General features: G+C 35.4%; 2 protein-coding genes and 3 non-coding genes across 7 annotated transcripts; 1 reads left to right on the forward strand and 4 right to left on the reverse strand.

Moving 5' to 3' along the window:
• The first annotated feature begins 2057 nt into the window (after nt 1-2057).
• On the forward strand, nt 2058-9895 carry LOC111797167 (PHD finger protein EHD3-like). 3 transcript variants are annotated; one of them, XM_023680101.1, is made up of 8 exons: nt 2058-2167; nt 2541-2902; nt 5632-5850; nt 5956-6288; nt 6789-6878; nt 7059-7103; nt 8505-9431; nt 9540-9895. In XM_023680101.1, the coding sequence occupies exons 2-7, from the start codon at nt 2657-2659 to the stop codon at nt 9405-9407; spliced, it is 1836 nt and encodes a 611-aa protein (XP_023535869.1). In that variant the 5' UTR covers nt 2058-2167; nt 2541-2656; the 3' UTR covers nt 9408-9431; nt 9540-9895. The 3 variants fall into 3 exon arrangements, with proteins under 3 accessions (XP_023535869.1, XP_023535870.1, XP_023535868.1); XM_023680102.1 differs by having other exon boundaries at nt 9586-9895; XM_023680100.1 differs by having other exon boundaries at nt 8505-9895.
• A 2336-nt stretch (nt 9896-12231) lies between these two features.
• On the reverse strand, nt 12232-12316 carry LOC111797775. The gene has a single exon (XR_002815601.1). It is a non-coding gene; the product is annotated as a small nucleolar RNA Z159/U59 (small nucleolar RNA).
• A 243-nt stretch (nt 12317-12559) lies between these two features.
• LOC111797776 lies at nt 12560-12645 on the reverse strand. Its single transcript, XR_002815602.1, has one exon. It is a non-coding gene; the product is annotated as a small nucleolar RNA Z159/U59 (small nucleolar RNA).
• A 945-nt stretch (nt 12646-13590) lies between these two features.
• LOC111797777 lies at nt 13591-13676 on the reverse strand. The gene has a single exon (XR_002815603.1). It is a non-coding gene; the product is annotated as a small nucleolar RNA Z159/U59 (small nucleolar RNA).
• Nucleotides 13677-15392: 1716 nt separating this feature from the next.
• LOC111797626 (protein POLLEN DEFECTIVE IN GUIDANCE 1-like) lies at nt 15393-23665 on the reverse strand. Its single transcript, XM_023680686.1, has 11 exons — nt 22686-23665; nt 20395-20546; nt 19930-20033; nt 19161-19249; nt 18311-18384; nt 17684-17834; nt 17433-17600; nt 17127-17224; nt 16908-17030; nt 16724-16792; nt 15393-15965 (listed from the first exon to the last, which is right to left on the reverse strand). Exons 1-11 carry the CDS (start codon nt 23365-23367, stop codon nt 15759-15761), a joined length of 1917 nt encoding a protein of 638 aa, XP_023536454.1. The 5' UTR covers nt 23368-23665; the 3' UTR covers nt 15393-15758.
• Between the last annotated feature and the right edge of the window lie 321 nt (nt 23666-23986).

A 23986-nucleotide genomic window follows, 5' to 3' on the forward strand; every position in this document is an offset into this window, starting at 1 on the left:
ACATCATTGATTTCTTGAACATCATCATTCCCGGTAAAAATCGACTCAACGGTAATTCTCTTCTCATTTACCTTAGTGAATAAAGTGGGTTCATTCTCTCATTTTGTATATCCACAGACCGAAAAATATCTTTCAGTGCGATTGTTCCGAGCTCGAAGTGCTTGTTTTAGTCTATATAACGCACGATTCAGCTGGTAGACTTTTTTTCTTCCCCTTTTGTTTTGAATCCTCGTGGCTGTTCAACAAAAACATCTCCAGTTAGTTCCCCGTGCAAGAAGGTAGATATGACATATAACCAGTAAAATGGACCATCCATGATGAGCAGCTACAATAATGACCAATCTGATAGTCTCCATACGAGCTACACGAGCAAACACCTCCTTGTAATCTACTCCATATTTTCTTAGTATATCCTCGAATCACCGATCATGATGACGTCTCCTTTCTCATCGTGCTTTGTTTTGAAGATCCATTTAACCCCGATCCTTTTAGCACCATCTAGAAGCTCGGTTAAATGTCATGTTCTATTTCTTTATATAGCTTCAATTCCTTCTTTCACGGCTTTTTCCAAACTAGATTCTCTGCTGCTTCTTCACAGTGAAAAAGGATCATCTCCATTACTGCAAGTAAGGTGTAGTTCACACTCACTGTCAGATAACTCTTCACCCGTTACATAATCTAGCATCCAAAAAGGTCGAATACACCGCCTTCTTGGAAGTTATTGTTCCACGGCTTCTTCTTATTGGACAACTTCTTCTTGATGACCAACTGTCGTGTGGAAAATCATTTTCTATTTCTTCTGCTTAGTCATCGTCTCGTTCAACATTGATTTCATTATCATTCCAATTTCTCCGATTCCACCATTTATGCTCTTCAAATACAATATCTTGACTTCTAACTGTCTTATAGAGTCGATACAGTTTGGATTCCTCACTAACTCCCAAAAACAAATACAGATTACACTTCATTCATCCAATTTAGTTCGAGAGTTATAGGCCGTATGCACATGAACCCCGCAACCAAAAACTTTGAAATATCACACGGGTCTTTTTCCGCTCCAAGCTTCCCGACTCTAGTGTCTTATTATGTACCGTTAATGCTAGACTTCTATTGAGAATATGGACTACCGAGTTCGACAGCTCAGGACCAAAAGTCCCTCTATGAAAATTGTAAAAAAAAAAAAAAAAAAATTAAAAAAATATCTTAAATTTATTAATAATTTATTTCAAAAATACGGTCCAAAAAATACCCTTTAATTTTAGAAGTATTTAAAAAATACCCATAAATTAAAAAAAAATTAATTTTAAACTTTTTAAAAATTACCAAAGTACCCTTAAATTTTTATTTAAAAAAATTAAAAAATACTCTCGCCGTCCCTATCATGTTTTAAAAAATATTTAAAAAAAAAATACAAAAGTAATATTAAAAAGTTTGAAGATAGATGTCAATAGACACAAGCTAAGAAGCACGACTTGATGAGCCTGCGTAGTATTGAGTTGTTGGTCAGGTAAAGGCTAACCAAGCCAATGATGCTTAACTAATGTTTTCGAATGATCAACCATACTGGGGCTGAGACACAGCCCGGACTTCCACGGGGGACAGCAGTGGGGAATCTTCCTCGTGTCAGCGGGATAGAGTAGCTAACCATACTGGGGCTGAGATATAGCCCGGACTTCCACGGGGGACAGCAGTGGGGAATCTTCCTCGTGTCAGCGGGATAGAGTAGCTACGGTTGTTTGGTGTCCCAAATTTGTACGGAGTTGTTAGTTTTAAAATTTAAAAGGTATTTTTTAAACCTAAAATATTTTAAATTTTTTAATATATATATATTTTTTAAAGTCAAACCATATTTGTGAAATATTATTAAAATTTAAAGATATTTTAGAATTAGTATTTTTGTTATTTAATAGTTTTATTATTTATTTTTGAAGTGAACATTAATGGTAAGTAAACCGCACATCCAAACCGCGTAACCGGTCCGGTCTGAAAAATAAACCGCTTCGTCGGCACAAAACGGCTGCCAGTCTCAGATTTTTTTTGAAAAAAGGGGACCAAGATAGAACCGCTGGTTTAACCAAAAGAGACTTCATCTACTGCTCTCCCGCCTCTTGGATTCGGAGTTACCCTGTCAGCTGCATCTTCTCTTCGCCACATTTCCTTTGCTCAAGTATGATTCTCTCTCTCTCTCTCTCTCTCTCTCTCTCTTGTTAATCTTTATTCTGTTCATTCTTTTTCAAATTCATTTCTTGTTGTCTGTCTGTTTGGTTTGCTGAGAAATTCGTGCTGAGAAACGAAGAACAATGTAGTGTTTTCGAGTTTTGTAGTTTCGTTGTTCAGAATTTTGTTTTGGAGTCACTTGATTAGTTTGAATTAGCTGCTTATTTGTTGAATATGTCGAACTTGAGGTTTTTCCTAGACGGGAAGTTGCAGAGAGAATTATAGTGCTAGTGGTGTGAATATTTTTGGTTTTGTGTTCTTCTTGTGAAATGGAATTGATTTCTTCTAGTGAACTAAGTGTGCTTTTCGGTTCTTATCATTAGTTTTCGAAGCTTGGGAGTGTGGATTCCACGGGAATTTTCAGAATCTGGTAACACATGCGACCATCGGAACCCTAATTCTATCCGGAATTTAGGGTTTTTTTTTTCGTGCCGGGCAGATGATTATTGAAAATAGGAAAAGCAATGGGGATTTCACGGGACGTGCTTTGGAGGTCAAGTTCGTGAAGAGCGAGGCAGGGGAAAATGGAATCGGGATGGGGATTTTGAATGTTGTAACTGAAGGGGTTCCAGGAACTAGCGATGGTTTTCGAACTTACAAGAGGCGGAAGCAGACTAAGTTGACTTGTGGGAGCGAATGCAAAGGAAATGGCAAGACTCATGTAGAAGCTAGTGGTCAATTTGTGGTCCGTATTTCTCTCCCTCTTTCAATCTATTACAAATTCAATTAATTATGTGCGCCTGTTCCATTTTACTCCAAATTAGTTTACCCTTGTATTCTTCTTGGCAGTTTTTTGTTGGATTTGAACTTAGGCCACGTACTTGTATTAGAGACTGTAAGTTTTATGAGATGTAATATATACAAATCGTGTTAAATTCATAAAAGTATCAAGGAAAAGTCGGAACGTGAAATTTTGGATTCTACACAGAATTTAACCTTTGAACACTGTATAAAACTTAAGAACACCTACTTTAAGTTGCTTTAAGTGCATATGTTCTTAAGGTAAAATAATGGTGGTTAGGAAAAGCTGTCGATCTGTTTTCGAATTTGACATTATCATACTGCCCCATACTAGGTGAAAAACTTGTAGGTGAACTGACTTTTGTTGTCGGATGGTAGGCGACTTTGGAATGTAGAGTTGCTGCAACCAGATTTAGTGTGATGAAACCCTTAAAGATTCATGATATTCTTTTGCTTTAGGAATTTGGAAGAATTAATGCTTTTTATTGTTTTTTGGGGTAAAAGAAATGGTTAAGTTGTTATCTAATTTTCAAGTAATTATATTTGCAAACTATGGAGGCCTTAACCTTCTGTTTTTGTAGGTCTTCGGTGGTCCTTATTTCAAATTTTCCTTGTTATGATTTTTAAAAAATAAATAATCCCTCAGTTTAGCGATAAAATGCAGCTGTGTTGTGTTATCCGTTGATCATTTGATACTAATTGCAATTTACAAAGTGATTGTGGAACGATGTTCTTCATGGAAATGTGTACTGGAGAACTGTCTCAAAATTGTTGATGGGATTTATTTGGCTGGCAGTCATCAAAGAGAAAACGTATTATAGGATTGTGCAACTTTGGTCCTCTTGGGTATTAATTGTATAACTGGAAACCAGTTGGGGTTTTTCTTTGGAGAGAAACTCTCCGGTATTGAGTTTACTTGAGACAGGATCAAGTTGTTTGGCATTAGACTAGGCATGTCAAGATCATTGTGGTTTCTTTTTCTTTAGAATTTTTATGCTGGTGAAATTTTTGCATAAGTTTCTCTTTGCAGATATCTTAACGAAGTGAAAAGTTCATATTTATGATGCTTAACTCATGTTTTTTCTTTTGTAATATTTTAAAGTATAACTTCTCATAGTTTTTCTTTCAACTTATGTGAATGTATTTTCTCACCTGGTATTCTTGAGATGATATACATTTCTTTCTTGTTTGTCTGAAAAGCTAAGGGTCTATTTAGTATCTTATCAAGATGCAATATTTTATTTTCAGATTCAGAATCATTGAGTCATATGAACTATGTGAACTTTTGTTCGGTGGGTTTACTTCTGAAAGTAATATATGGATTCTATGACTTAGAAAGTAGAAATTTTGAAAACAATATTCTCATATTTTTAGTGCTGTCAGATTCGAAATCTGCTACTCAAAATAATGTAAACATGGAATACAACTCCATCTGTCATTAAATCCCTTATTTTCAATGCCTTTCTTGTCCTCGTGGCTAAGTTTCAAGTGTAGTATCTGTATAAATCCCTCATTTTCAAATTTATGCTTTTTGGTCCCTAACCAAATGCACCCTAATCTAGGAATAAAGTTCAATCTTTTTGCTTGCTTGATGGTGTTTGGGAAGGATATTGCATTTATTGCACTCTAAGGAGAAATCTTGCAAGGGTTCTTCCAACTACCACAGTGTTCTTTGTGACAATGTTGTTAAGGGACGCATTGTCTTCCATTATTTGGAGCCTAGTTCTTTTAAAGCTTGGGCAGTTATTGGCTGAATGCCTAGCGCTATAAGGCCAAATTATTCAAATCTTGCTGTAATTAGAAATTTGTTTAGGGTGGAATAGGAACAATTTTTAGATAGGATTTCAAACATGCTGACCATGAAACAAAAAGACAAAAATGAACATGCTATATGAAATGACATTAATTGATTGGCACATTATTTTAGAAATGAAGACCATGTCAAACCAAAGGACATAAAAATAGAGTATTTTATTTATTTATGTATCTCTAAGAAGATTTAAACATGATTATCTATTCCTTTACCTTTGACAGGGATTTCTCTTATTGAGGTTATCTGGTATTCTTATTGCACCTGATTCCTAAACGCTTCACTGTTATTACTATTATTACTCTTTTCTCTCTCTCTCTCTCTCTCTCTCTCTCTCTTATGCCTAACGTGTCATTATCTTCAAAAGCATTAAAGTTTTCTTTGGTTTGTATTGAGGTTTTGTGCCCACTTTGTTATGTTATGGGAAGACTTTGCACGCCCCTATACTGACTTTAGAGACCTCAAGAACATCATTGTTTAGTTTCCACTTGGAGGTTTGAACTAAAACGTTGATGACTTTCCCCAACCATCTCAAATCCTTACTAACGGGGCTTCTCCTTGGGGGCCAGTGGGCAGTTTAGTACACATTCTTTGGGTGATCACAAGTTCAAAGACAAAAAGGAAGTTATATGCTTTTGCGATGTTTTCTTATTTCATGGGAAGTTTGGTTGAAGATAAATGGAACAGTTTTCATACAAATATTGTAATCGTACAAATAAAACGAAGAACCATGTAATTTACATAGATTTATCTAATGCAACGGACCAAAAAATAAAGTTCTCTATATTCTTGAAAGCTTAGGTGCTTTGGTATATGGTGCGTTGGTTTTTTTTTCTTCTCAGTCTACTTCCATTTGTTTTCAGACTGTTGAAGAAACTTTACATTTGCTAAGAGGCAGTAACTCCTGTGATCATGTCCATCCTCCAATGGTCAATTTAGATGAGTCCCCTGATGACCTCTGGAGATCGGTTTTTTTAAAGCAGATGTGCCACTTATCAAGTGTCAATGGGGACAATGTACCGATGTGTGTCAATGATGGCCTTGCTACTAATTCAGGCGCCAATGACCCCTCAAGATTTAGGGTTAGCTCCAAATATGTTTTTCATGTAGATCTTATTCTGGAATCTTTTCTTGTTTTGGTTCAGTTTTTAAATCACTCTCATTCACCTCCTGCAATATTTGCGCAGAAATTTGATGCTCAAGATGCAAACAGCAATAATGACCTTGCACGTACTGGATCAGTGTCTAGTACAGTTCAGATGGCATCTCATAGAGAGAATGGTGTTGTATCAAATGGATCATTAGAAAACCCAGACAGATGTAGTGTTAATGAGAGTTGCTGGCGAGCTTTCTTGAGTATTATAGATTCTCAGAAGTTTATCTCATTGTGTAAGCTTCTATCTGAAAATTTCAGAGGAATCAAGGCTGATAATGTTTTTGACTTTAGTCTTGTAAACTCAAGGATCAAAGAAGGAGCTTATGAAAATTCACCCACGCTCTTCCTCTCTGACGTACAACAGGCAATATTTGATTATCTTGTTTCACTTTTTATTCTTACCTTTATTTTACATTTTTGCTGAATTTCTTGCGAGACTTTTTATTTATCACAAGTGCTTAGAAAATGAGCTAAATATTTATTTCTGGAGAAAAGAGAACCAACTTAATGTTTCTTTTCCAATTTTTCATGTTTAATGCTTGCTTTCTTTGTATTTCTGACAGTCCCTATGTTCTATTTCAGCAGGCATTCTTTTACACACCTTTTTTCACATTATATTTTCATCGTTCATATTGAAAAATAGCTTTTATGAAATTGTTTATTTCCTTTTTGCACTTTTGTTTCTACATTAGATATCATTTGGATTGTCGCTTCAAATATGCTATTCCCCATTTTCTGATTTCTAAACTCGGGGAAGTTTGGATACTATTTGTTGGTGTTGAAATTGTACTTTCAACCACAGCTATACTCCATTACTTTGTCTTGATTTTCCATTACATAACAATTATGTTTGATTTTCTTCAGATATGGAGAAAATTTCAAGCCATCGGTACAGAATTGGTATCATTGGCAGAAAGCCTCTCAGACTTCTCCAGAACTACTTATCGAGAAAAGGTGAAAACAAGTATCTTCAGCAATTGATATGATGCTATAAGAATTATAGACTATATATTTTAATCATATCTATCCTATTTTCTTTTAAAATGCTATCTGGTTTAATCTGCAATCTATTGTGGTTACCACTGGTGTTTGACCCTTCTATCTTTGATTTTCTTGCAATTTTCAACCATGTAGGTAGGAGTTTCAGGACGCAATGTATTTGAAGATGGAAAACATGAGGTAAAAGAGCTTGTATTATGCTGCATTTTGTATTATTTTATTGAAAAATTGTACAAAAATTTAATAACTATATTGCTTTAGACAAATATATGGGAAAAGGAAGATTGAAGCACTAAGACACCACGTTGTTCAGGTGTTGTTTAACTAGACTGGATTTAACTTTCATTTAGTTGTAGAACTTTGTCTATTCAAATTAAGTTCTTTTGTAATTGTAGGCTAAGTTTTAGACTATTTGTACCCTAAGTGAATTACCCTTAGCTCGGTTCATCCTTAATAATCACAACATCATGTACCACTGTCTTCAACTGCTCCACTATCACCTCATATGGGTCTTGGTATCTTGGCATCATAGGTCTACCTTTTGAATTATCAACCTCATCTATTTGGTGTTTCGTGCATGTAGGACTCTTTCACGTCCATCTGTGTTAATTAAGGTTATTTTTTATAAGAAGCATCCTATTGATGTGCAACAAGTCATCTCCAAATGCCTAAAATAGTGGGATAATGGTATTTGTTTTTGTTTTTCTTTTTTATAAGAAATAGAGACCATATATTGTAGGTAAGAAGATACAATAGAGGGGAGATGAGGAGTCCCCCTGAGACCAAAGGGCTACAAAAAGGAGGCCCAAGTGGCATGTTATTTGTTTGATATAAAAATTAAGACTTTCTTTGGAAGGCTACATGAAAGGGAGCTCAAAAATATATTTTAAAAATTATATACTTGAATTTGTTTTAGTTCTTTAAAAATGGTATATCTCACATGTCGCCTATGTCATGCTTGAGATACAGATATTCAGATTGATATTTATGGGAATAATATACTGCATTTTCCCGTTGGCTTCCTTTCTCTTGTATGGTTCTCTCCCACTCTATTGGTTCTGTAGAGTTAAAAGGTTCTGGTTTTTGCATCTTGTATTTCTCCTTTTTTATATTTTATATTAAGGTCTCTCCTAAGAGTCTTGTCCCCACTCTTCAGTATGTTATCACTTAACATCAGAGGGTAAACTAGAATTCCCACTTAGAACATGAAAATTTCTTCATCCCCGAGAGGTATTTCTTACCAGTAGTTTTGAAATATGAAGGTAAAAAGCAACTACATTTGTCTTATCATAGTTCAATGATTAAGGCACCAATTGCCATTCTAAAGATCAATGGTTCGACCCCCCACCTTGCAAGTTGTACTAAAAATATTGTATGTATATTATGATTGGATATCAACGTGTAACAATTATGAATGCACCTTGTCCTCACATTGTGGGTCTTAAGTTCATTCATTTGTTTAAAGGGTTTGTAACATCATCAAAGCTAATTTACTAATTGCCTCTTGAATTCATCTGTATAGAGTTGGATTTTAAAATGTTTTGTTATTTTTACTGACATGCAAATTTCTTGTCCATTTAGTCCTCTACTTGGGAATCACCCTCTCATGCTAAAGCAGAGCATATGGATGGTTATGGTGCGTATAAAGTTTGTGCCTGCAGAAGTTGTGGAGAGAAAGCAGAAGGGATTAATTGTCTGGTTTGTGATTCATGCGAGGAAATTTACCATATATCCTGCATCAAACCTCCCGTCAAAGAGATTCCCCTTAAGAGTTGGTACTGTGCGAGTTGCACTGGAAGTGGATTTAGTTTGCGTCATGACAACTGTGTTGTGTGTGAGAGGTTGAATACGCCCACAATGCTAGCCAATGGAGTTGGTGAAATTCTGGAAACAAGTGAACACAATCATTTTCATGGGGACGACAATCCGAATTATTGTACGGATGATGGATTTGAACAACTAAAGGACAGCCAAGATTTAGGCCCTTGCAAAATTTGTGGAAATGGAGTAGAAGGCGGTGATAAATATAGAATGTGTAGCCACCTATTCTGCCCTCATCAATTTTATCACACCAGGTGCTTGACTAAAAACCAGTTAAAATCTTACGATACATGCTGGTATTGCCCTTCTTGTCTTTGCAGAGCATGCCTCATAAATCAAGACGACGACAAGATTGTTTTATGCGATGGTTGTGATCACGGATACCACATTTATTGTATGAGACCCCCACTTGCTGCAATTCCAAAAGGACAATGGTTTTGTAGCAAATGTGAAGCTGGAATCCAGGCAATTCGCAGGGTGAAAATGGCGTATGAGAATTTTGAAAACAAGCGAAGTAAGAGAGGTAAAGATACATTTGGAAAGTCGGGCAAGAAACGGATCAATGGAGGTGATGAAGAATCGGATACAGGCAGGGGAGGAATGGATATGCTTCTTACAGCAGCCAAGACTCTAAATTACGAGGAGGGTCTGACTAACCTTTGATATAAATAGCTGATTCGAAGAAAGGTCTGGAGCACGAAAAATTCCATGAGACTGATTACACATTTTAATTCTTGTAGAATTTTGTTTTAATATGTTCATGGACGTAATATTCATTAGTTTTTGGACATTTAGGTATGCTGACTTTTTGGGAAATTGTAACTTGGAATGATATCTGTAGGCTGTGTAAAAGAAACTTGGCACATCTTCAAATGAGGAGTCTGAGAAACCAGGATGCTGTTTGATAAAAGGAGATCCAGGTGAGAATCAAACTTGTATTGTTTTTTACTCATTTTGTACCATGAAGTATATAATCTCCAGGGATTGTGACAATGCTGATGTTTTGGTTCTGTTGTAAAATCCATTTAACACAATGGCAATCAAAGGAAACGAAGCCTTTTTGTATGCATTTTTAGGCATTCTTTATTACTATAATTGGCATTTGATATCTTACATGAATATTTATTCTACCATTTTTTGTAATGTATGTTATATTTTTGGGATTTTGTATCTATCTACGTTGAAGTCTCTGTTTATTCAACATATTTTATGCTTCCATATGATAATCATGTACAGCTAACTGAGCTTCTCATTTTGTTTGGTATCTATGGAACATTGTTTATATGGAATTAGCTTAAGGTCTTCTTCAAGTTATGGCATTAGTTAGATCACCATATGTAACTGTGCTTCCTTTTGGCCTCTCCAGTAGTGTCTTTCATGGTCTTCTTTTAGTTATGGGTTAAATATTCAAAAGAAGATGCTAGTGAAGTTGGAATTTTTAGTAGTATCTGAATGCGATGAAATTTAAGTTTCTGAACTTCTGGTAACTCATAAATGTGAAGGCCCATCTCTCCATTAGCTTAGTTTCGTAGCTCAGCTACGAGGGAGTAGGAATATACCAAGTGGGGAACATAGAGATGTCCACAGGTGAGTAGGGATTGGGAAGCCTTCTCTATCCTCGCCCCTACTTTATATTTCAATCCTTAGGTAGGAACATGGATGAAGAATATAATCTTAGTCATTGACATCATTTAGCTATCTAAAAGAAATCTCTCTATTTTCTTCTCATTTTATGTTTTCATTTCATGTTTAAATGAGGATTTCTTACCCGAGGTCCTACCAGTTAAATGAACATTTCTAGATGAACATTGCCATAAATGGGCAGATATGCTTCAATTGGTTCTGTCGTCATGGGTGGAAACAGAGATATAGTCCACTCCTGGGGGTAGAAAGATCTGAAATGGTGTTCCCATGAAGATGTTCTAAACTAAGAAATATGGTCCACGGTGAAGGTTGAATCAGTAGATGCAAATTTGAGACAATTTGGTTCATCAAGTACTCACAATTAGGGAGTAAATTCAAGTGGGGAATAAGACATGTTTAGGATCTCAAAGTTAAGTATCTCATGAAATGGCAGCAGGCTCCTTATACTGGCCTTGTTCCTTGTGCAATCAAGTATAAAATATATTACATGAGATGGCATTAGGATTGCAATACTGGGCGCAATTAGATTATAAGAGATGACCTTACAAGTTATTTTCAAGATATCTAATACTTGATTGATATACATCACAATCATGACAAACTATAATTGATGATCGTATTAGAAGCCACCTTTCATTACATATCAAAATTTCATCTCTCGTCTGCCAAATCCTTTGTTACAACAAATCATCATTATGACCACTCACTGACATGGCGAGGAGTCTTTGAGGAAGGACACAACGAAGACAACAGAAAGCAACCTGTGAACAAATTCAAGATGAGTGGCAAGTCCAGTTTGTCGCAGGTTAATAGTGTGACTTCATTAAGCCTTGTCATCCCTGGCTCAGCTCTCGCATGTCCGGGGTCAGGTCCAATTAGATCAACCAGCAACCAGTTTACAGAACAAGGATAAAAGAACCCTGCTGAAACTTGAGTAAAAAGGGTATTCAACTCCAAGAATTAGCTGGTTGGAAGGGATTGTGCCATCTAATTTTCCAAAGGACTTGTGTTCAGGTTGACTGGGTGAGCGGGATTGCTTTTCTGCAATCTGTTTTCCCCTTTGATATATTCTCTATGGACTCACCGTCACACAAGAACAACTTGATTATGAATTCACTTTGTTCATAGGTCGCTTTACCAGTTTTTGGAACCTAAATACAAAGTCACATCACCTAATGCCCCCTCCTCCTAGGAGCCGAAGGATTAGTGCTAAGAAAATACATTGTCCACATCTCTCGGGCATAACCAAAGATCATATTACAACACAGGTCAAAAGCCCTGACATTGTCCCAAAAGCTTAATCAAACCTTCCCACACTAACCTTTTCAGTCTAGCTTGTGAAGCCATATTCTCATCGTTTGAAAATATAGCATTAGATCAGCAAACCCCCACATCCCAATGCCCCAAGGCATTGAGATAAGCACATTTTGGGTCAATCTTTTGATGTTCCATTAGTTGATTATTCTTTTGCCATGAATGAAAACAAATTCGTCAATGCAGAGGCATTCCATATATCCTTCCAATGTCCTAACGTATCTCAACATCGATAATGGATGTGACCCGTGTGTATCACTAACGAGTCCAAGACTTTCTATTATCAAATTACTAAAGGCATAGAAGGGAAGTCATGTATCAAGCCAAACAAGTGTTCGACTCAATTCTTTATTCCCAGAATTCCCTTCAAAATATGAGCCTTGAAAGTGAAAACCCATTATGGTTTTGGAAATGCTGGAGATAATCCTATTGAAAATGTAAGTGGCCAGCGTTGTAAGCAAGATGCCCAAGAAGATAATGAAAAATAGAGACAAAAACATTCTTCAAGAGTGTACATGAAATTAATCTTAACCCTTCAGTTCAGGTCTCCAATGTTTTTCAGCATTGATTGCCTCAGGAGAACGAAAGTTTCAATTATGGTCATCATTAGGGCCAAGAACATTTAACATATCCACCAATCATGCAAAACTAAAGAACAAAAACGAGATCGTAAATTTTCTAGGAACATGAAAACTCGATGAACTAAGAAAGAAAATCTGTATCGAAAACTCAAAGTTAAAAATGAGATGGAAAGAGAAAACCATAGCCCTAGTAGTCAAGACCAAAAACCAAAAACCAAAGCAACCAAAACTTTTCAAAATCAATAAGTAACAAAAACAAAAGGCACTGTAGTTATAGCCTCTTCAGTTCAGGTCTCCAAATCGTTTCCGCATGGAAAATCTCGGAAGAACGAAAGTTAATTTTGATGATCATCCTTAGAGGCGACCTAACAACAGTTCGAGACATACAAAACCAAAAAAAAAACGAATCATATTCGAAAAATACAAATTCGAAACCCCAAATTTGAGCAGAAAACTGAAGAACAATGAGAAATCAATGACCACAGAAACCAAATTCTTGGATTCAAATAAACGAAAAGATGAACCTAAAACATCCACCAATCAATTTGAACAACGGACTATAAACATGGAGGTGGAAGATGGTACCACAGTAGCAGAAGCTTCAGATCTGATTTTTCTTTTACTTTGAATGAATACAAGCGGCAATTTCAGGGAAATTTATAGAGGCAAAGCAGAGAAAACGGTGGAGCCGCAAAAACCCTAGCAGCCGAGTTGGGGTTTATTGCAAGGCCCATCATTTACTGGCGGACTCTAAATGGGCTTCGTTTTCGCAATTGGCCCAAATAGTTGTTGGACCTTTGAATTTGGGCCAGAAAGTTTAGTGGAAAAATGTGGTGAGTAATTGGGAAATTGGAGTGTATGGCTAAAAATTGATGCAAAAATAAATAAATATAATAAAAACTGTTGTTGACAATTTTTTTTTTTCTTTCTTTTGCTACTGCATATGATGAAGGATTCCTCGAAAAGTTAAGGATTAGTAATCCTTTTTAGAAATCGAATGGATTCGGTCTTATACATGGAGATAATAAAAAAAGGAAAGAAGATGATGAGTTCTTTCTTTTATCACTTAGCTTAGGAGCTGTGAGACGAAAGTCTCATGCACAGTTTTGTGCTACTTTTAGTTTAAAAATGATAGTTGAGNAACTCGATGAACTAAGAAAGAAAATCTGTATCGAAAACTCAAAGTTAAAAATGAGATGGAAAGAGAAAACCATAGCCCTAGTAGTCAAGACCAAAAACCAAAAACCAAAGCAACCAAAACTTTTCAAAATCAATAAGTAACAAAAACAAAAGGCACTGTAGTTATAGCCTCTTCAGTTCAGGTCTCCAAATCGTTTCCGCATGGAAAATCTCGGAAGAACGAAAGTTAATTTTGATGATCATCCTTAGAGGCGACCTAACAACAGTTCGAGACATACAAAACCAAAAAAAAAACGAATCATATTCGAAAAATACAAATTCGAAACCCCAAATTTGAGCAGAAAACTGAAGAACAATGAGAAATCAATGACCACAGAAACCAAATTCTTGGATTCAAATAAACGAAAAGATGAACCTAAAACATCCACCAATCAATTTGAACAACGGACTATAAACATGGAGGTGGAAGATGGTACCACAGTAGCAGAAGCTTCAGATCTGATTTTTCTTTTACTTTGAATGAATACAAGCGGCAATTTCAGGGAAATTTATAGAGGCAAAGCAGAGAAAACGGTGGAGCCNCGATGAAGGATTCCTCGAAAAGTTAAGGATTAGTAATCCTTTTTAGAAATCGAATGGATTCGGTCTTATACATGGAGATAATAAAAAAAGGAAAGAAGATGATGAGTTCTTTCTTTTATCACTTAGCTTAGGAGCTGTGAGACGAAAGTCTCATGCACAGTTTTGTGCTACTTTTAGTTTAAAAATGATAGTTGAGTTGGGTGGCTGAAGCGAAGAGTTTGAATCGTGGAGCGGTATATGTTCATAGATGTAATGCCCCAAGCAATAACAAACAATATTTGCTAGAGGTAGACTTAAACTACACTGAGCACTGACAGTGAGCTCAAAGAGGACAATATATACTGCTAGTCAAANCCAAAAAAAAAACGAATCATATTCGAAAAATACAAATTCGAAACCCCAAATTTGAGCAGAAAACTGAAGAACAATGAGAAATCAATGACCACAGAAACCAAATTCTTGGATTCAAATAAACGAAAAGATGAACCTAAAACATCCACCAATCAATTTGAACAACGGACTATAAACATGGAGGTGGAAGATGGTACCACAGTAGCAGAAGCTTCAGATCTGATTTTTCTTTTACTTTGAATGAATACAAGCGGCAATTTCAGGGAAATTTATAGAGGCAAAGCAGAGAAAACGGTGGAGCCGCAAAAACCCTAGCAGCCGAGTTGGGGTTTATTGCAAGGCCCATCATTTACTGGCGGACTCTAAATGGGCTTCGTTTTCGCAATTGGCCCAAATAGTTGTTGGACCTTTGAATTTGGGCCAGAAAGTTTAGTGGAAAAATGTGGTGAGTAATTGGGAAATTGGAGTGTATGGCTAAAAATTGATGCAAAAATAAATAAATATAATAAAAACTGTTGTTGACAATTTTTTTTTTTCTTTCTTTTGCTACTGCATACCGTCAGGAGTCGATCGTCGAAAAGTTCATCGAGAAGACCACATTCAACCGAGTTCATGAAAGCAGAGTCTAAAACTAATTTTTGCTTCAAGAGAACAAGAAGATACGGTTAAATACTACTTACTTAATCTTTCCGACTTGCTCCTCTGAAACTAAGGTCGAAAAGATTGAGAAAAAATCAGTCATTCACGATGAATGATTCCTTGAAAAGTTAAGGATTAGTAATCCTTTTTAGAAATCGAATGGATTCGGTCTTATACATTAAAAAAAATCTATTAGACAATCTTTTGGTATCACCACAATTTTATTTTACAAAATATAAAATTGAAAATTTAAAGACTCGTAGTAGCTCTAAAACTTTGAGTTCGTACGACTCTCCAAATGCATCGGTATAAACATTATAATATAAAACATTCAATCATCGATATTTAAAAAATGATAGAATTTCTCCTAAAAAAAAAAACTTATTGGGGAAATATATTGCAAAATATTTTCTAATATTATTATTTTTATTCAGTAATACAATTTCTTGTGTGGACCATATTAGAGTGTGATTGCCAACTCCATAAGCCACAACCTCTTCCTATAAGATGGTAGTAAATTGCAATTGATGCAAAAGTTCATTTTTCTTTTTCCCTTTATATTCACAGTTTTAATTTTGAAACCGAAAAATATAACAATACTGCAAAAAACCTGTGGCAAAAACGCTTTCAAGGTTGCTGCTTCGACGCATAGCATGAGCAAGGTGAGTTGTCCTCTACACATTGTGCATGTCATGGCGACCACTTGAAGTAGCAATGTCACTCGATTATAATATGTGCAAGTTAATTTAGATCCTTCTTCAGATTAGTCAGCATGGAGATGGTGCTTCCTCTTTCGGCATCGGTCGATATACCAAGTTGCATACTTCTGCAGACTTACGTCAACCAAAAGCTTGAGGCTTATGAGCATCACATAGGTCACACCGAAGAGGAGCGGAACCGAAAGAAACCTCCATGGGAGAGGATTGTAAGGAAAAAGGGCAGCATATACCGGCGTCAGCACGCGAATGACCTATATCGAATGCGCAACAACAACACTTTATGCATCCAAATTTTTTAACTGAACTTCCAAATATACCATACTCCACAAGTATAGGTCCATTTCAGGCTATTCAAGTGGAATTGGATACATCTTCCTGAATCTTTAGTTCATACATGATAGCAATACTTGATGCATAAAGAAATTTAAACTCAAGCTAGCAAAATTGATCATAATCCGTGGACAATTCAAGGGTTCTGTTGCATAAATGTTTTAAACATTAAGTCGATCATATCATGAGGCAAGACAATCCAAGAAGCACATGTCCTACATAAGCTATCAAGATTTATCAAGTTTCTGGTCGGGATCATGGAACTCTCGTTTGAGAAGTAAGCTGGTCCTTGTTTGGTCATAAAGATAATTGTTCTTATTAGGTCAGGGGCAGCCGGCCCGGGGGTTACCGGCGATTGGTAATGGCATAACCAAAAGAGGGGTAGGGTAAAGTTGGTAATGGCAGGGGAAAGTTGGTAATGGCATAACCAGAAGAGGGGTAGGGGTAAGAAGGTTACACGCTGGTTAGCGCAGCGCATCTATTTCGAGTACAGAGGCGACGAGGGGTGCTAACCCGGCCACCCAACCCAGCAGGTCAGGGGTGGGCCGGATGAGCTCATACTTGGGGGTTTCTTACGCTATATTTTTATAGTAAAAAAAATTCTTAACTTTTCAATCATGAATTAAGTTATTTTTCCATTCAAAGAAAGATATCTAAATTATAGAAAAAGCATCCATACCACACATGCTGGCGCAACCGGAATAAATGTCAAATTTTTCTTTGCATCTTCACTTTGCATATTTAGAGCCTAAGGATGGATGTAAGAACAATTAAAAAAAAAAAAAAAGGTTAGATTATGCATATATGAGATCAAATTGGCGGATTTATTAACGAATAAAGGTAAAAAAAAATGAGAAAGTAACCTGTTTGCAAAGGTCTTCAAGAAACTCTGCATATGCAATAGGCTTTATGCCGTTGAATTTAGCTAAGAATGAGTGTTTTATGATATCAATGAGCATTTCACAGATGAAAACCATTAGGGCGTTCTGCAGCCACCAAACAAAAATAATTAGAAAAGTAATTATACTAATCAACTTCGTAACAAAATGTTAACAAGTAAAGATGGTCATGAGAGAACTTACATAGAGAAAATTCCAGAACCAGGGACCCTCCGCCTCCAAAATGTTTTGAGCCAAAACAAACAAGAGAAATGCCAAAATGTGGAATCTTTCAATTGAATCTATCACAATCAATAACAGGAACTTATTTCAATTGAATCCATCACAATCAATAACAGGAATCTTCATTAGAGCAGCTTAGGATGCAAATGTTATGCTTCTATTGTATTTCTATTACTTATGGAACTTATTTGATGCGATTTTGTCGAAGCTTTTCATTTGCTTTTAGGACTCCTAATTGTGATTATGCAACAAAAGAAGCTGACATACCAAAATAAACCAAGCTGTGGATATTGTCCTTGCTGTAACGCTTAAATACATTGCTTTTAATCTCTGCAAAGTTATTAGACACCAGCAAAGCGAGCAAGGCGTTGTTATGTGCCACAATGCAGGTTGATAGGGTAATTGCCTGAGCTAATAGGATAAAAGAATGAATAAGTATGAATAGTCAAGGAGCCAAAGGAGAATCACAATATCTATAACTATATGAGAAAGATTGTAGAATTCAAAGAGAAGGATATTTGAGGCAGCCACAGCCAAAATTTGATCAGAAATGAATCTTCCAATCCAGAAGCCCACGTTTTCAGATGGACAATTTGCTAGTCCATCTGCAGAATTAAATAAAGTTTGCAGCACGTCTCCACCAAAACTTTGAAATAGTTTATCAAATATCTGAAACAGGGAACAAAGATTACAAATATTAATATTCTTAAACAATAAGACGAACAGGAACACAATACTATAAGAAATTCTCCCAGAGATGCAAAATAACAAACTGTTTGACAAATATAGATTAAATTGCAAAATAATTAAACCTTTTTGCAAAAACATTAAACTTAAACTAAAAGCATACTTCTTCTTCGATGGTGTACAAACTATAAGAAACTCTTTTGCACCTATAACCTCCTGATTTTGTATGATTGGAAGGCTCTTATGTGGTTCTCTCTACCCCCGTCCCTCAGACTGTTCTTTGTCTATGGAGAAATATATTTTGTTTCCCCTAAAAAATTTGGATTTGTCTCCAAATATCGAGAAGAACATAATGAAAACAATTCCATAAATTAAAGATCAATGCATTTGAAAATCTATCAAATTGATAAAGCACTAGATTAAAAGTATGATTATTCTACACCTGATTCTCAACTAACCTCCAATACATTGTAAACGACATATAGTTTAATTGTTCCTTGACCACGGATCATGTGATAAATTAAGCTGATATCTGAAAAGGTTTTACAATATAAAATAAAAATTAGCAACTTAAAAATGTATAAATTATAACGTGTACAGATAAGACTTCTTCAAAGTTGAACAGAATTATACTCAATTTCTTGCAAAGAAAACCATGTGGGACACAACCATCACAGGCCAAAAATGAAAAATTGAAGTGATTGTCATTGGAGGCTGATGCAAAAATAGTTTTAAGAAAAAACAAACAATGCGCACTTAAACACCTTAGAAGGGAAAGAAAAAACTTAAGATTTCTACACAGCAACATACAAAAAAAGGTAAGAAGTTTCAGAGGAAATTCTCTGTCACTTGGTCTCAGCAGAAACAAAGAGGTAAGGATGAAGTTGAAAGAGGCTTCACACTGAAGCACAAGGCTTCTGTTTAGAGTGTTGGCAACAAAAAGTTACAGCCATATTTTGAGAAGGGATCAAATATATTTCTCTTTTGATATTCAAAATTGAAATAAACTAAAAGGTGGGATTAGCATACATACATGTAGTAAAACTTTATAAACACAACACAATTCATAAGATTTGAAAGCACTAAAGCGCATTAAACATATTCAAATCTAAAAGCATATTTAAATCAATTGACTCTACTCTGTATGTCTGAACTTGTTCCATGTTTTGTGTCCCAATCACTAACATACTAATTATTTTTTCAAAATGGCACATATTAAAAGTTTGTGCACCGAGTCTACGTTTACATTTCCTCAGGTACTCAATCCACAAGTCTAAGAAAAATGGAATCTGAAGACATATCCCATACCTGTCAATTCTAAGAGAGAAACTCCGCATGCCATTATTAAAAAACAGCCTAAATCAGACAACTCTGCTGAAGAAGGTCTTTCGAACTTCCTGTCATGAAAGTGACTGTCAATTTTTAAATATCATTAATTACCTTATGTTAAAATTATGTTAAAATAAATAACAGAGGCAGCGAACTAATCAAAGTATCTTGTTCAGGAACATGATGCATGTACAGGCGAGAGATATCAAGCAAATACTCCACATTAGTCACTAATTATAGGCTTCAAGCATCTGCAATAATATTTCTAGAACAGATCAAACAAGCAATAAAGAACAAAAGATACCTCTGTCACACAACAAAATGCAATTAACATGCAAGTTGGTTTTGGAGGAAATGGCATAAATGTTTCTCTAATCTACGTTTATTTATGTTTGGAAACTTATAAAGATCTGTGTAGCATGAATTGTTTACTCTCTCACTACCAAGTGTAGCTTTCTAGGAATACGGCAGCCAACATATCAAATCATAATAACATGCTGATATTGAACACAACGATATAGGAGCTCCTTCATCCTGTTATCTAATTATAAAAGAAGAATCTCACTTTTGAGCAAGCATCAGTGTTTAGCCATCCAAATATCATACGATAAATTTGAAAATATCTACTAGTACATAGCTGCACTTAAAGGCTAGATTCCTGAATGACTTGGCACTTCAAAGGCACGTGCATAATCTGCAGTTTCATATCAACTTCATCAAGAAAAGGATGTTGAAGCTGATAACTAACCTTGTAATAAAAAGCCTCCAAAGAGTTATCAAAATCCGTGTTGGCATAACAGTTAACAATGAAAGAAATGAATCAAGGCAGACAAAGAAGCCGACGTCTATGAGCTGCAATAAATTCAAATTTAGGAGTTAATGTTGCAAAAATAATTGTCAAAACTAAAAGTTCTTGTCTCAAACAACCCCCTGCCCCAGAGCCCTAAAGAAATGGAGGAGGCATATTTTTTATCATTATTTTTTAAATAGGAGTAAGCTTAAATCTATCTATCAATAGAGTATAAACCAAGTCACGGTTACAAAACAATGCACAAAACACTTAAAACTACACTTGTGACAGACATAATTGTCAAATAATTGGATTGATCAAAATGATAAAGAAGCCAAGTCTCAATAGAACTAAGACTACGCTCATGTACTAAAAAGTTAGCAGCTTTCTAATTGGTTATTGTGAAAGGAGAGCCAAGGTTACCAATTCACATCTCCATGGTAAGCGGAAGATAGAATCATAAACTCTTTCTCGTTCTTTCTCATTGCCAAAAGTGGTAGTGATCCGCAATGAATTTCCACTAAACATTTCCTCCATGTAGCATTTAAATGGTGACTTATCTGCAGAAAACATATCTGAAGAAAAAAAATCAGTCATACTAAGAAAACAGAACAGATGAAATAAATTGAGCCACATAGGAACCAGAACAGCACGACTTCTAACTAGGTTCTGCTTGCATCTAACTTAACCCCATTTACTTAATGTGAACAAGAATAAGAGAAACTAAGACGAAAATCGATCATCATAATAACAAATTGTGGAATGACAATAAAATTTCTTATATTGAATTTATCAAAATTCTGGCCAAATTTCATTGATCCGCAATGAATTTCCACTAAACATTTCCTCCATGTAGCATTTAAATGGTGACTTATCTGCAGAAAACATATCTGAAGAAAAAAAATCAGTCATACTAAGAAAACAGAACAGATGAAATAAATTGAGCCACATAGGAACCAGAACAGCACGACTTCTAACTAGGTTCTGCTTGCATCTAACTTAACCCCATTTACTTAATGTGAACAAGAATAAGAGAAACTAAGACGAAAATCGATCATCATAATAACAAATTGTGGAATGACAATAAAATTTCTTATATTGAATTTATCAAAATTCTGGCCAAATTTCACTTTTAATCCCTAAATTTTTCCATGTCCATTTGGTCCCTAAGTTTTAAAATCTTAGAATTTAAACCTCAAGTTTTTAGAAATAGGTCTGAATGGTCCCAGTTCCTATCATTTCTGTTCGATATAGTAATAAAAAACTGACTAGACATTTTTATAATATTAATGTGGCATTAGAAAAATAATTTCACATTTTTATTGCTTATATGGCAAAAAAATTATAAATCAACTTAATTAGCATAGCTCAATTAAAGGCATTATTTCTTCAACCAAAAAATAAAATTGAAAAAAGAAAACATGAAAAACGAAAATTAAAAAAAAAAAAAAAAAAAAAAAAAAAAAAAAAAAAAAAAAACAAATGAACACCAAAGCTTTATACAAAAAACAAATTCTTAATTAAACAAAATGTTAAATACAAGATGAACAAAGTCAAAAAGTTCCTTTGCCTCCCTCATTTTTATTTTATTTATTTACTTATTTTATCATAAAGCAACTAAAAAAAACTCTTCTCCTACTAAAGGATTGGAAAGGATGACCACAACCCCAGAACTTATAAAAGGGCAATCTCAACAGTTACCTTCATGTGCATTTCAAGAAAACTCAAGAGAGGAAAAAGCAAAGTGAAATTTTGTTAAAAGTGAGTTTTTCTTTTTCCAGAAAAAGTACTAATCATTATAGGAGCATAGCCAAATCACCACAATGGACTATTCCCACACATTTTATAAATATTATCTCAGAGCAAAAGAACACTCCCATGTAATCTCATCTGCATCAACAAGGGATGAGCAAATGATAAAACCAACTCATTTTTCTTTCTAAATGAGTTCGCCTAGAAATGTCAGATGAAGTGCTACAAAAGCTTATCTTCCCACCTCCATTTTCACAAGAACTACATAATTGTCCCCTCCACATTGTTTCCTAGGACAAATAACTTCGGGAAACATACTCTTTTTAGTGAAAGTTTTTTGATCCCAATAGGTTCCAATTCTCCACTTTTCTTTGCCTATAGACTTCTAGGTTCAATGGGGGCTTGTACCAAATCCAAAAACATATCATCCAAACAAGTAACCATTACTAGGATGAAGCAAACTGCACAAAATCTCAACCTTCCTTTTTTCTCATCTCCTTTACGAAGAACTTCTGTTCGTATCCAATTTACCGTGACACCTTCTGAACATGCTATACAACTCTTATTTCCTTGTTTAACTGGCATGCTCACTTTAAACAACTTACATAAGAATTGGAAGAGATACGTTCCTTCTTCCAGGAAATTATATCATACCAGAAAGAATTGGAATAACTGAATTTCCAATTTGCAATAATCGAACACTATTTTGATAAACTCTGGCCTAAAGGGTTAGCATAGACTCAGAATTATGTTCTAAAGCAATTTTTTGGTTCTCCAAAAGCATAAAAACGGAAGCAGAGTAATTTTCTGCAGTGCTTGATTGATTTAGTTTTAATGCAAACGTGAGATAGTCCTCAGCCATGCAGACTAAAAATTTCCAGTCAAATCTTTTCCTGAATCGAAAGCAAAAAATGGTAAGAGAATTCAAGAAAAACCATAATTAACAAGGAAAGTTTACTTACAATTAGGATCCTCAGCCATGAGCCGCTTCCAGTCCAAGGACCCTGAAGTCTCCAATCTTGGCAACGCATTTCTATTTGGCTCAATTTTTTGCTTCAATCCAGAGTTTGCTTCCACGCAAGTTTCCACGTTCTTATCATCGCCAAACCTTGATGATACATCATCTCCATTCACAGTTCTTTGCCTCAACTCACTGAAATTATACCGATCATTGCGCACATTTTGACAGTCCGCCTCTGTTCCCTGCGCCAATATCGATATGCTTCCTCGCCTCTTCTCGGGAATAGGCAACTCCTCATAAACCACAGTCTCAGTAGAACAGCCACGGTAACTCAATTGCAGTTCCAATCGATTTGTACAAATATCGTCTCTATCCACGGACAGTCGCCCAAAGTCTTCAGGCTTGTCGACAACATAATTAGAGATCATGCATTTTTCAGCAATCGGATCCTCCGGAATATAGCAATCCGTAGGTGCCGTCGTCGCCTTATTCTTCTTTGAGCCACGATGCCGCTTCTTTTTCCGATTTGGCTTCTCAATCGAATTCAGCGTTACGGATTCTTCAACGCCATTTGAAATTGGATCAGAGTTTGAGCCAAAAATTAAGGATCTGTCTTCTTCATAAGAACCGCTTCCGCGAAGCACATCGAAAGACAACTTTCTACCGCCGGATCTCAAGTCCATGACTGACCAAAAAAAATCGAAAATCAAGATGTAATTCTAGATTAATGTCAATGCATTCCAGAGAGAATGAGCGATTATTTCGATCTTGGAAATGGATTGTGGATTGGAAATCTAGAAATTTGAATCCAGAACAGGGACGAACTTCCTTCCGGATTCAAGAATCGTCAATGAAGAGCTAAAGAGATGAATTTCAGGCAATGGAGAACGATGGAGAATGATGAACAACATTCCCCACCCGAATCGATGATGAAAAATTACAAGAAAAATAGGAAGCTGAAGCAAGAGAATCCGTACTCGAGTCTGTAGTTTTGCATTATATATAATTATATAATAAATAAAAGGTTAAAAAAAATCAATCTATATTTAAAAAGAAGAACAAAAAAACGCAACTAACTTTTGATTTTCTAATTAAAAAAAACTAATTAATTATCTGAAAATTAAATTTAATGCCTAAAACTATCTNAAAGAGAGTCAAATAGTAAATTAATCCATTTATAAACCTCCTATTAAAAAAAACTAAATAAATAAAATGAAATGTGCAAAGGTGATAAGCCAGTCCGCCAATCCGCCAATNGAGGGAAGCGGATGGGGGCCGGCGATGTGCTCCAGTCGGATGTGG

This window comes from Cucurbita pepo, chromosome LG06 (genome assembly GCF_002806865.2).
Source record: "Cucurbita pepo subsp. pepo cultivar mu-cu-16 chromosome LG06, ASM280686v2, whole genome shotgun sequence".
Classification (NCBI taxonomy): Eukaryota; Viridiplantae; Streptophyta; class Magnoliopsida; order Cucurbitales; family Cucurbitaceae; genus Cucurbita; species Cucurbita pepo.

What these genes read in the sequence shown, in the direction of transcription:
- LOC111797167 (XM_023680100.1), top strand. Translation starts at nt 2,657, where the DNA reads ATGATTATTGAAAATAGGAAAAGCAATGGGGATTTCACGGGACGTGCT. An exon ending in ATGACCCCTCAAGATTTAGG is followed by an intron (nt 5,851 to 5,955) that starts GTTAGCTCCAAA and finishes ATATTTGCGCAG; the next exon opens with AAATTTGATGCTCAAGATGC. An exon ending in TCCTCTCTGACGTACAACAG is followed by an intron (nt 6,289 to 6,788) that starts GCAATATTTGAT and finishes GATTTTCTTCAG; the next exon opens with ATATGGAGAAAATTTCAAGC.
- LOC111797626 (XM_023680686.1), bottom strand. Translation starts at nt 23,367, where the DNA reads ATGGACTTGAGATCCGGCGGTAGAAAGTTGTCTTTCGATGTGCTTCGC. An exon ending in CATGGCTGAGGATCCTAATT is followed by an intron (nt 20,547 to 22,685) that starts GTAAGTAAACTT and finishes TTTTTTCTTCAG; the next exon opens with ATATGTTTTCTGCAGATAAG. An exon ending in CCACAGCTTGGTTTATTTTG is followed by an intron (nt 17,225 to 17,432) that starts GTATGTCAGCTT and finishes TGATTGTGATAG; the next exon opens with ATTCAATTGAAAGATTCCAC.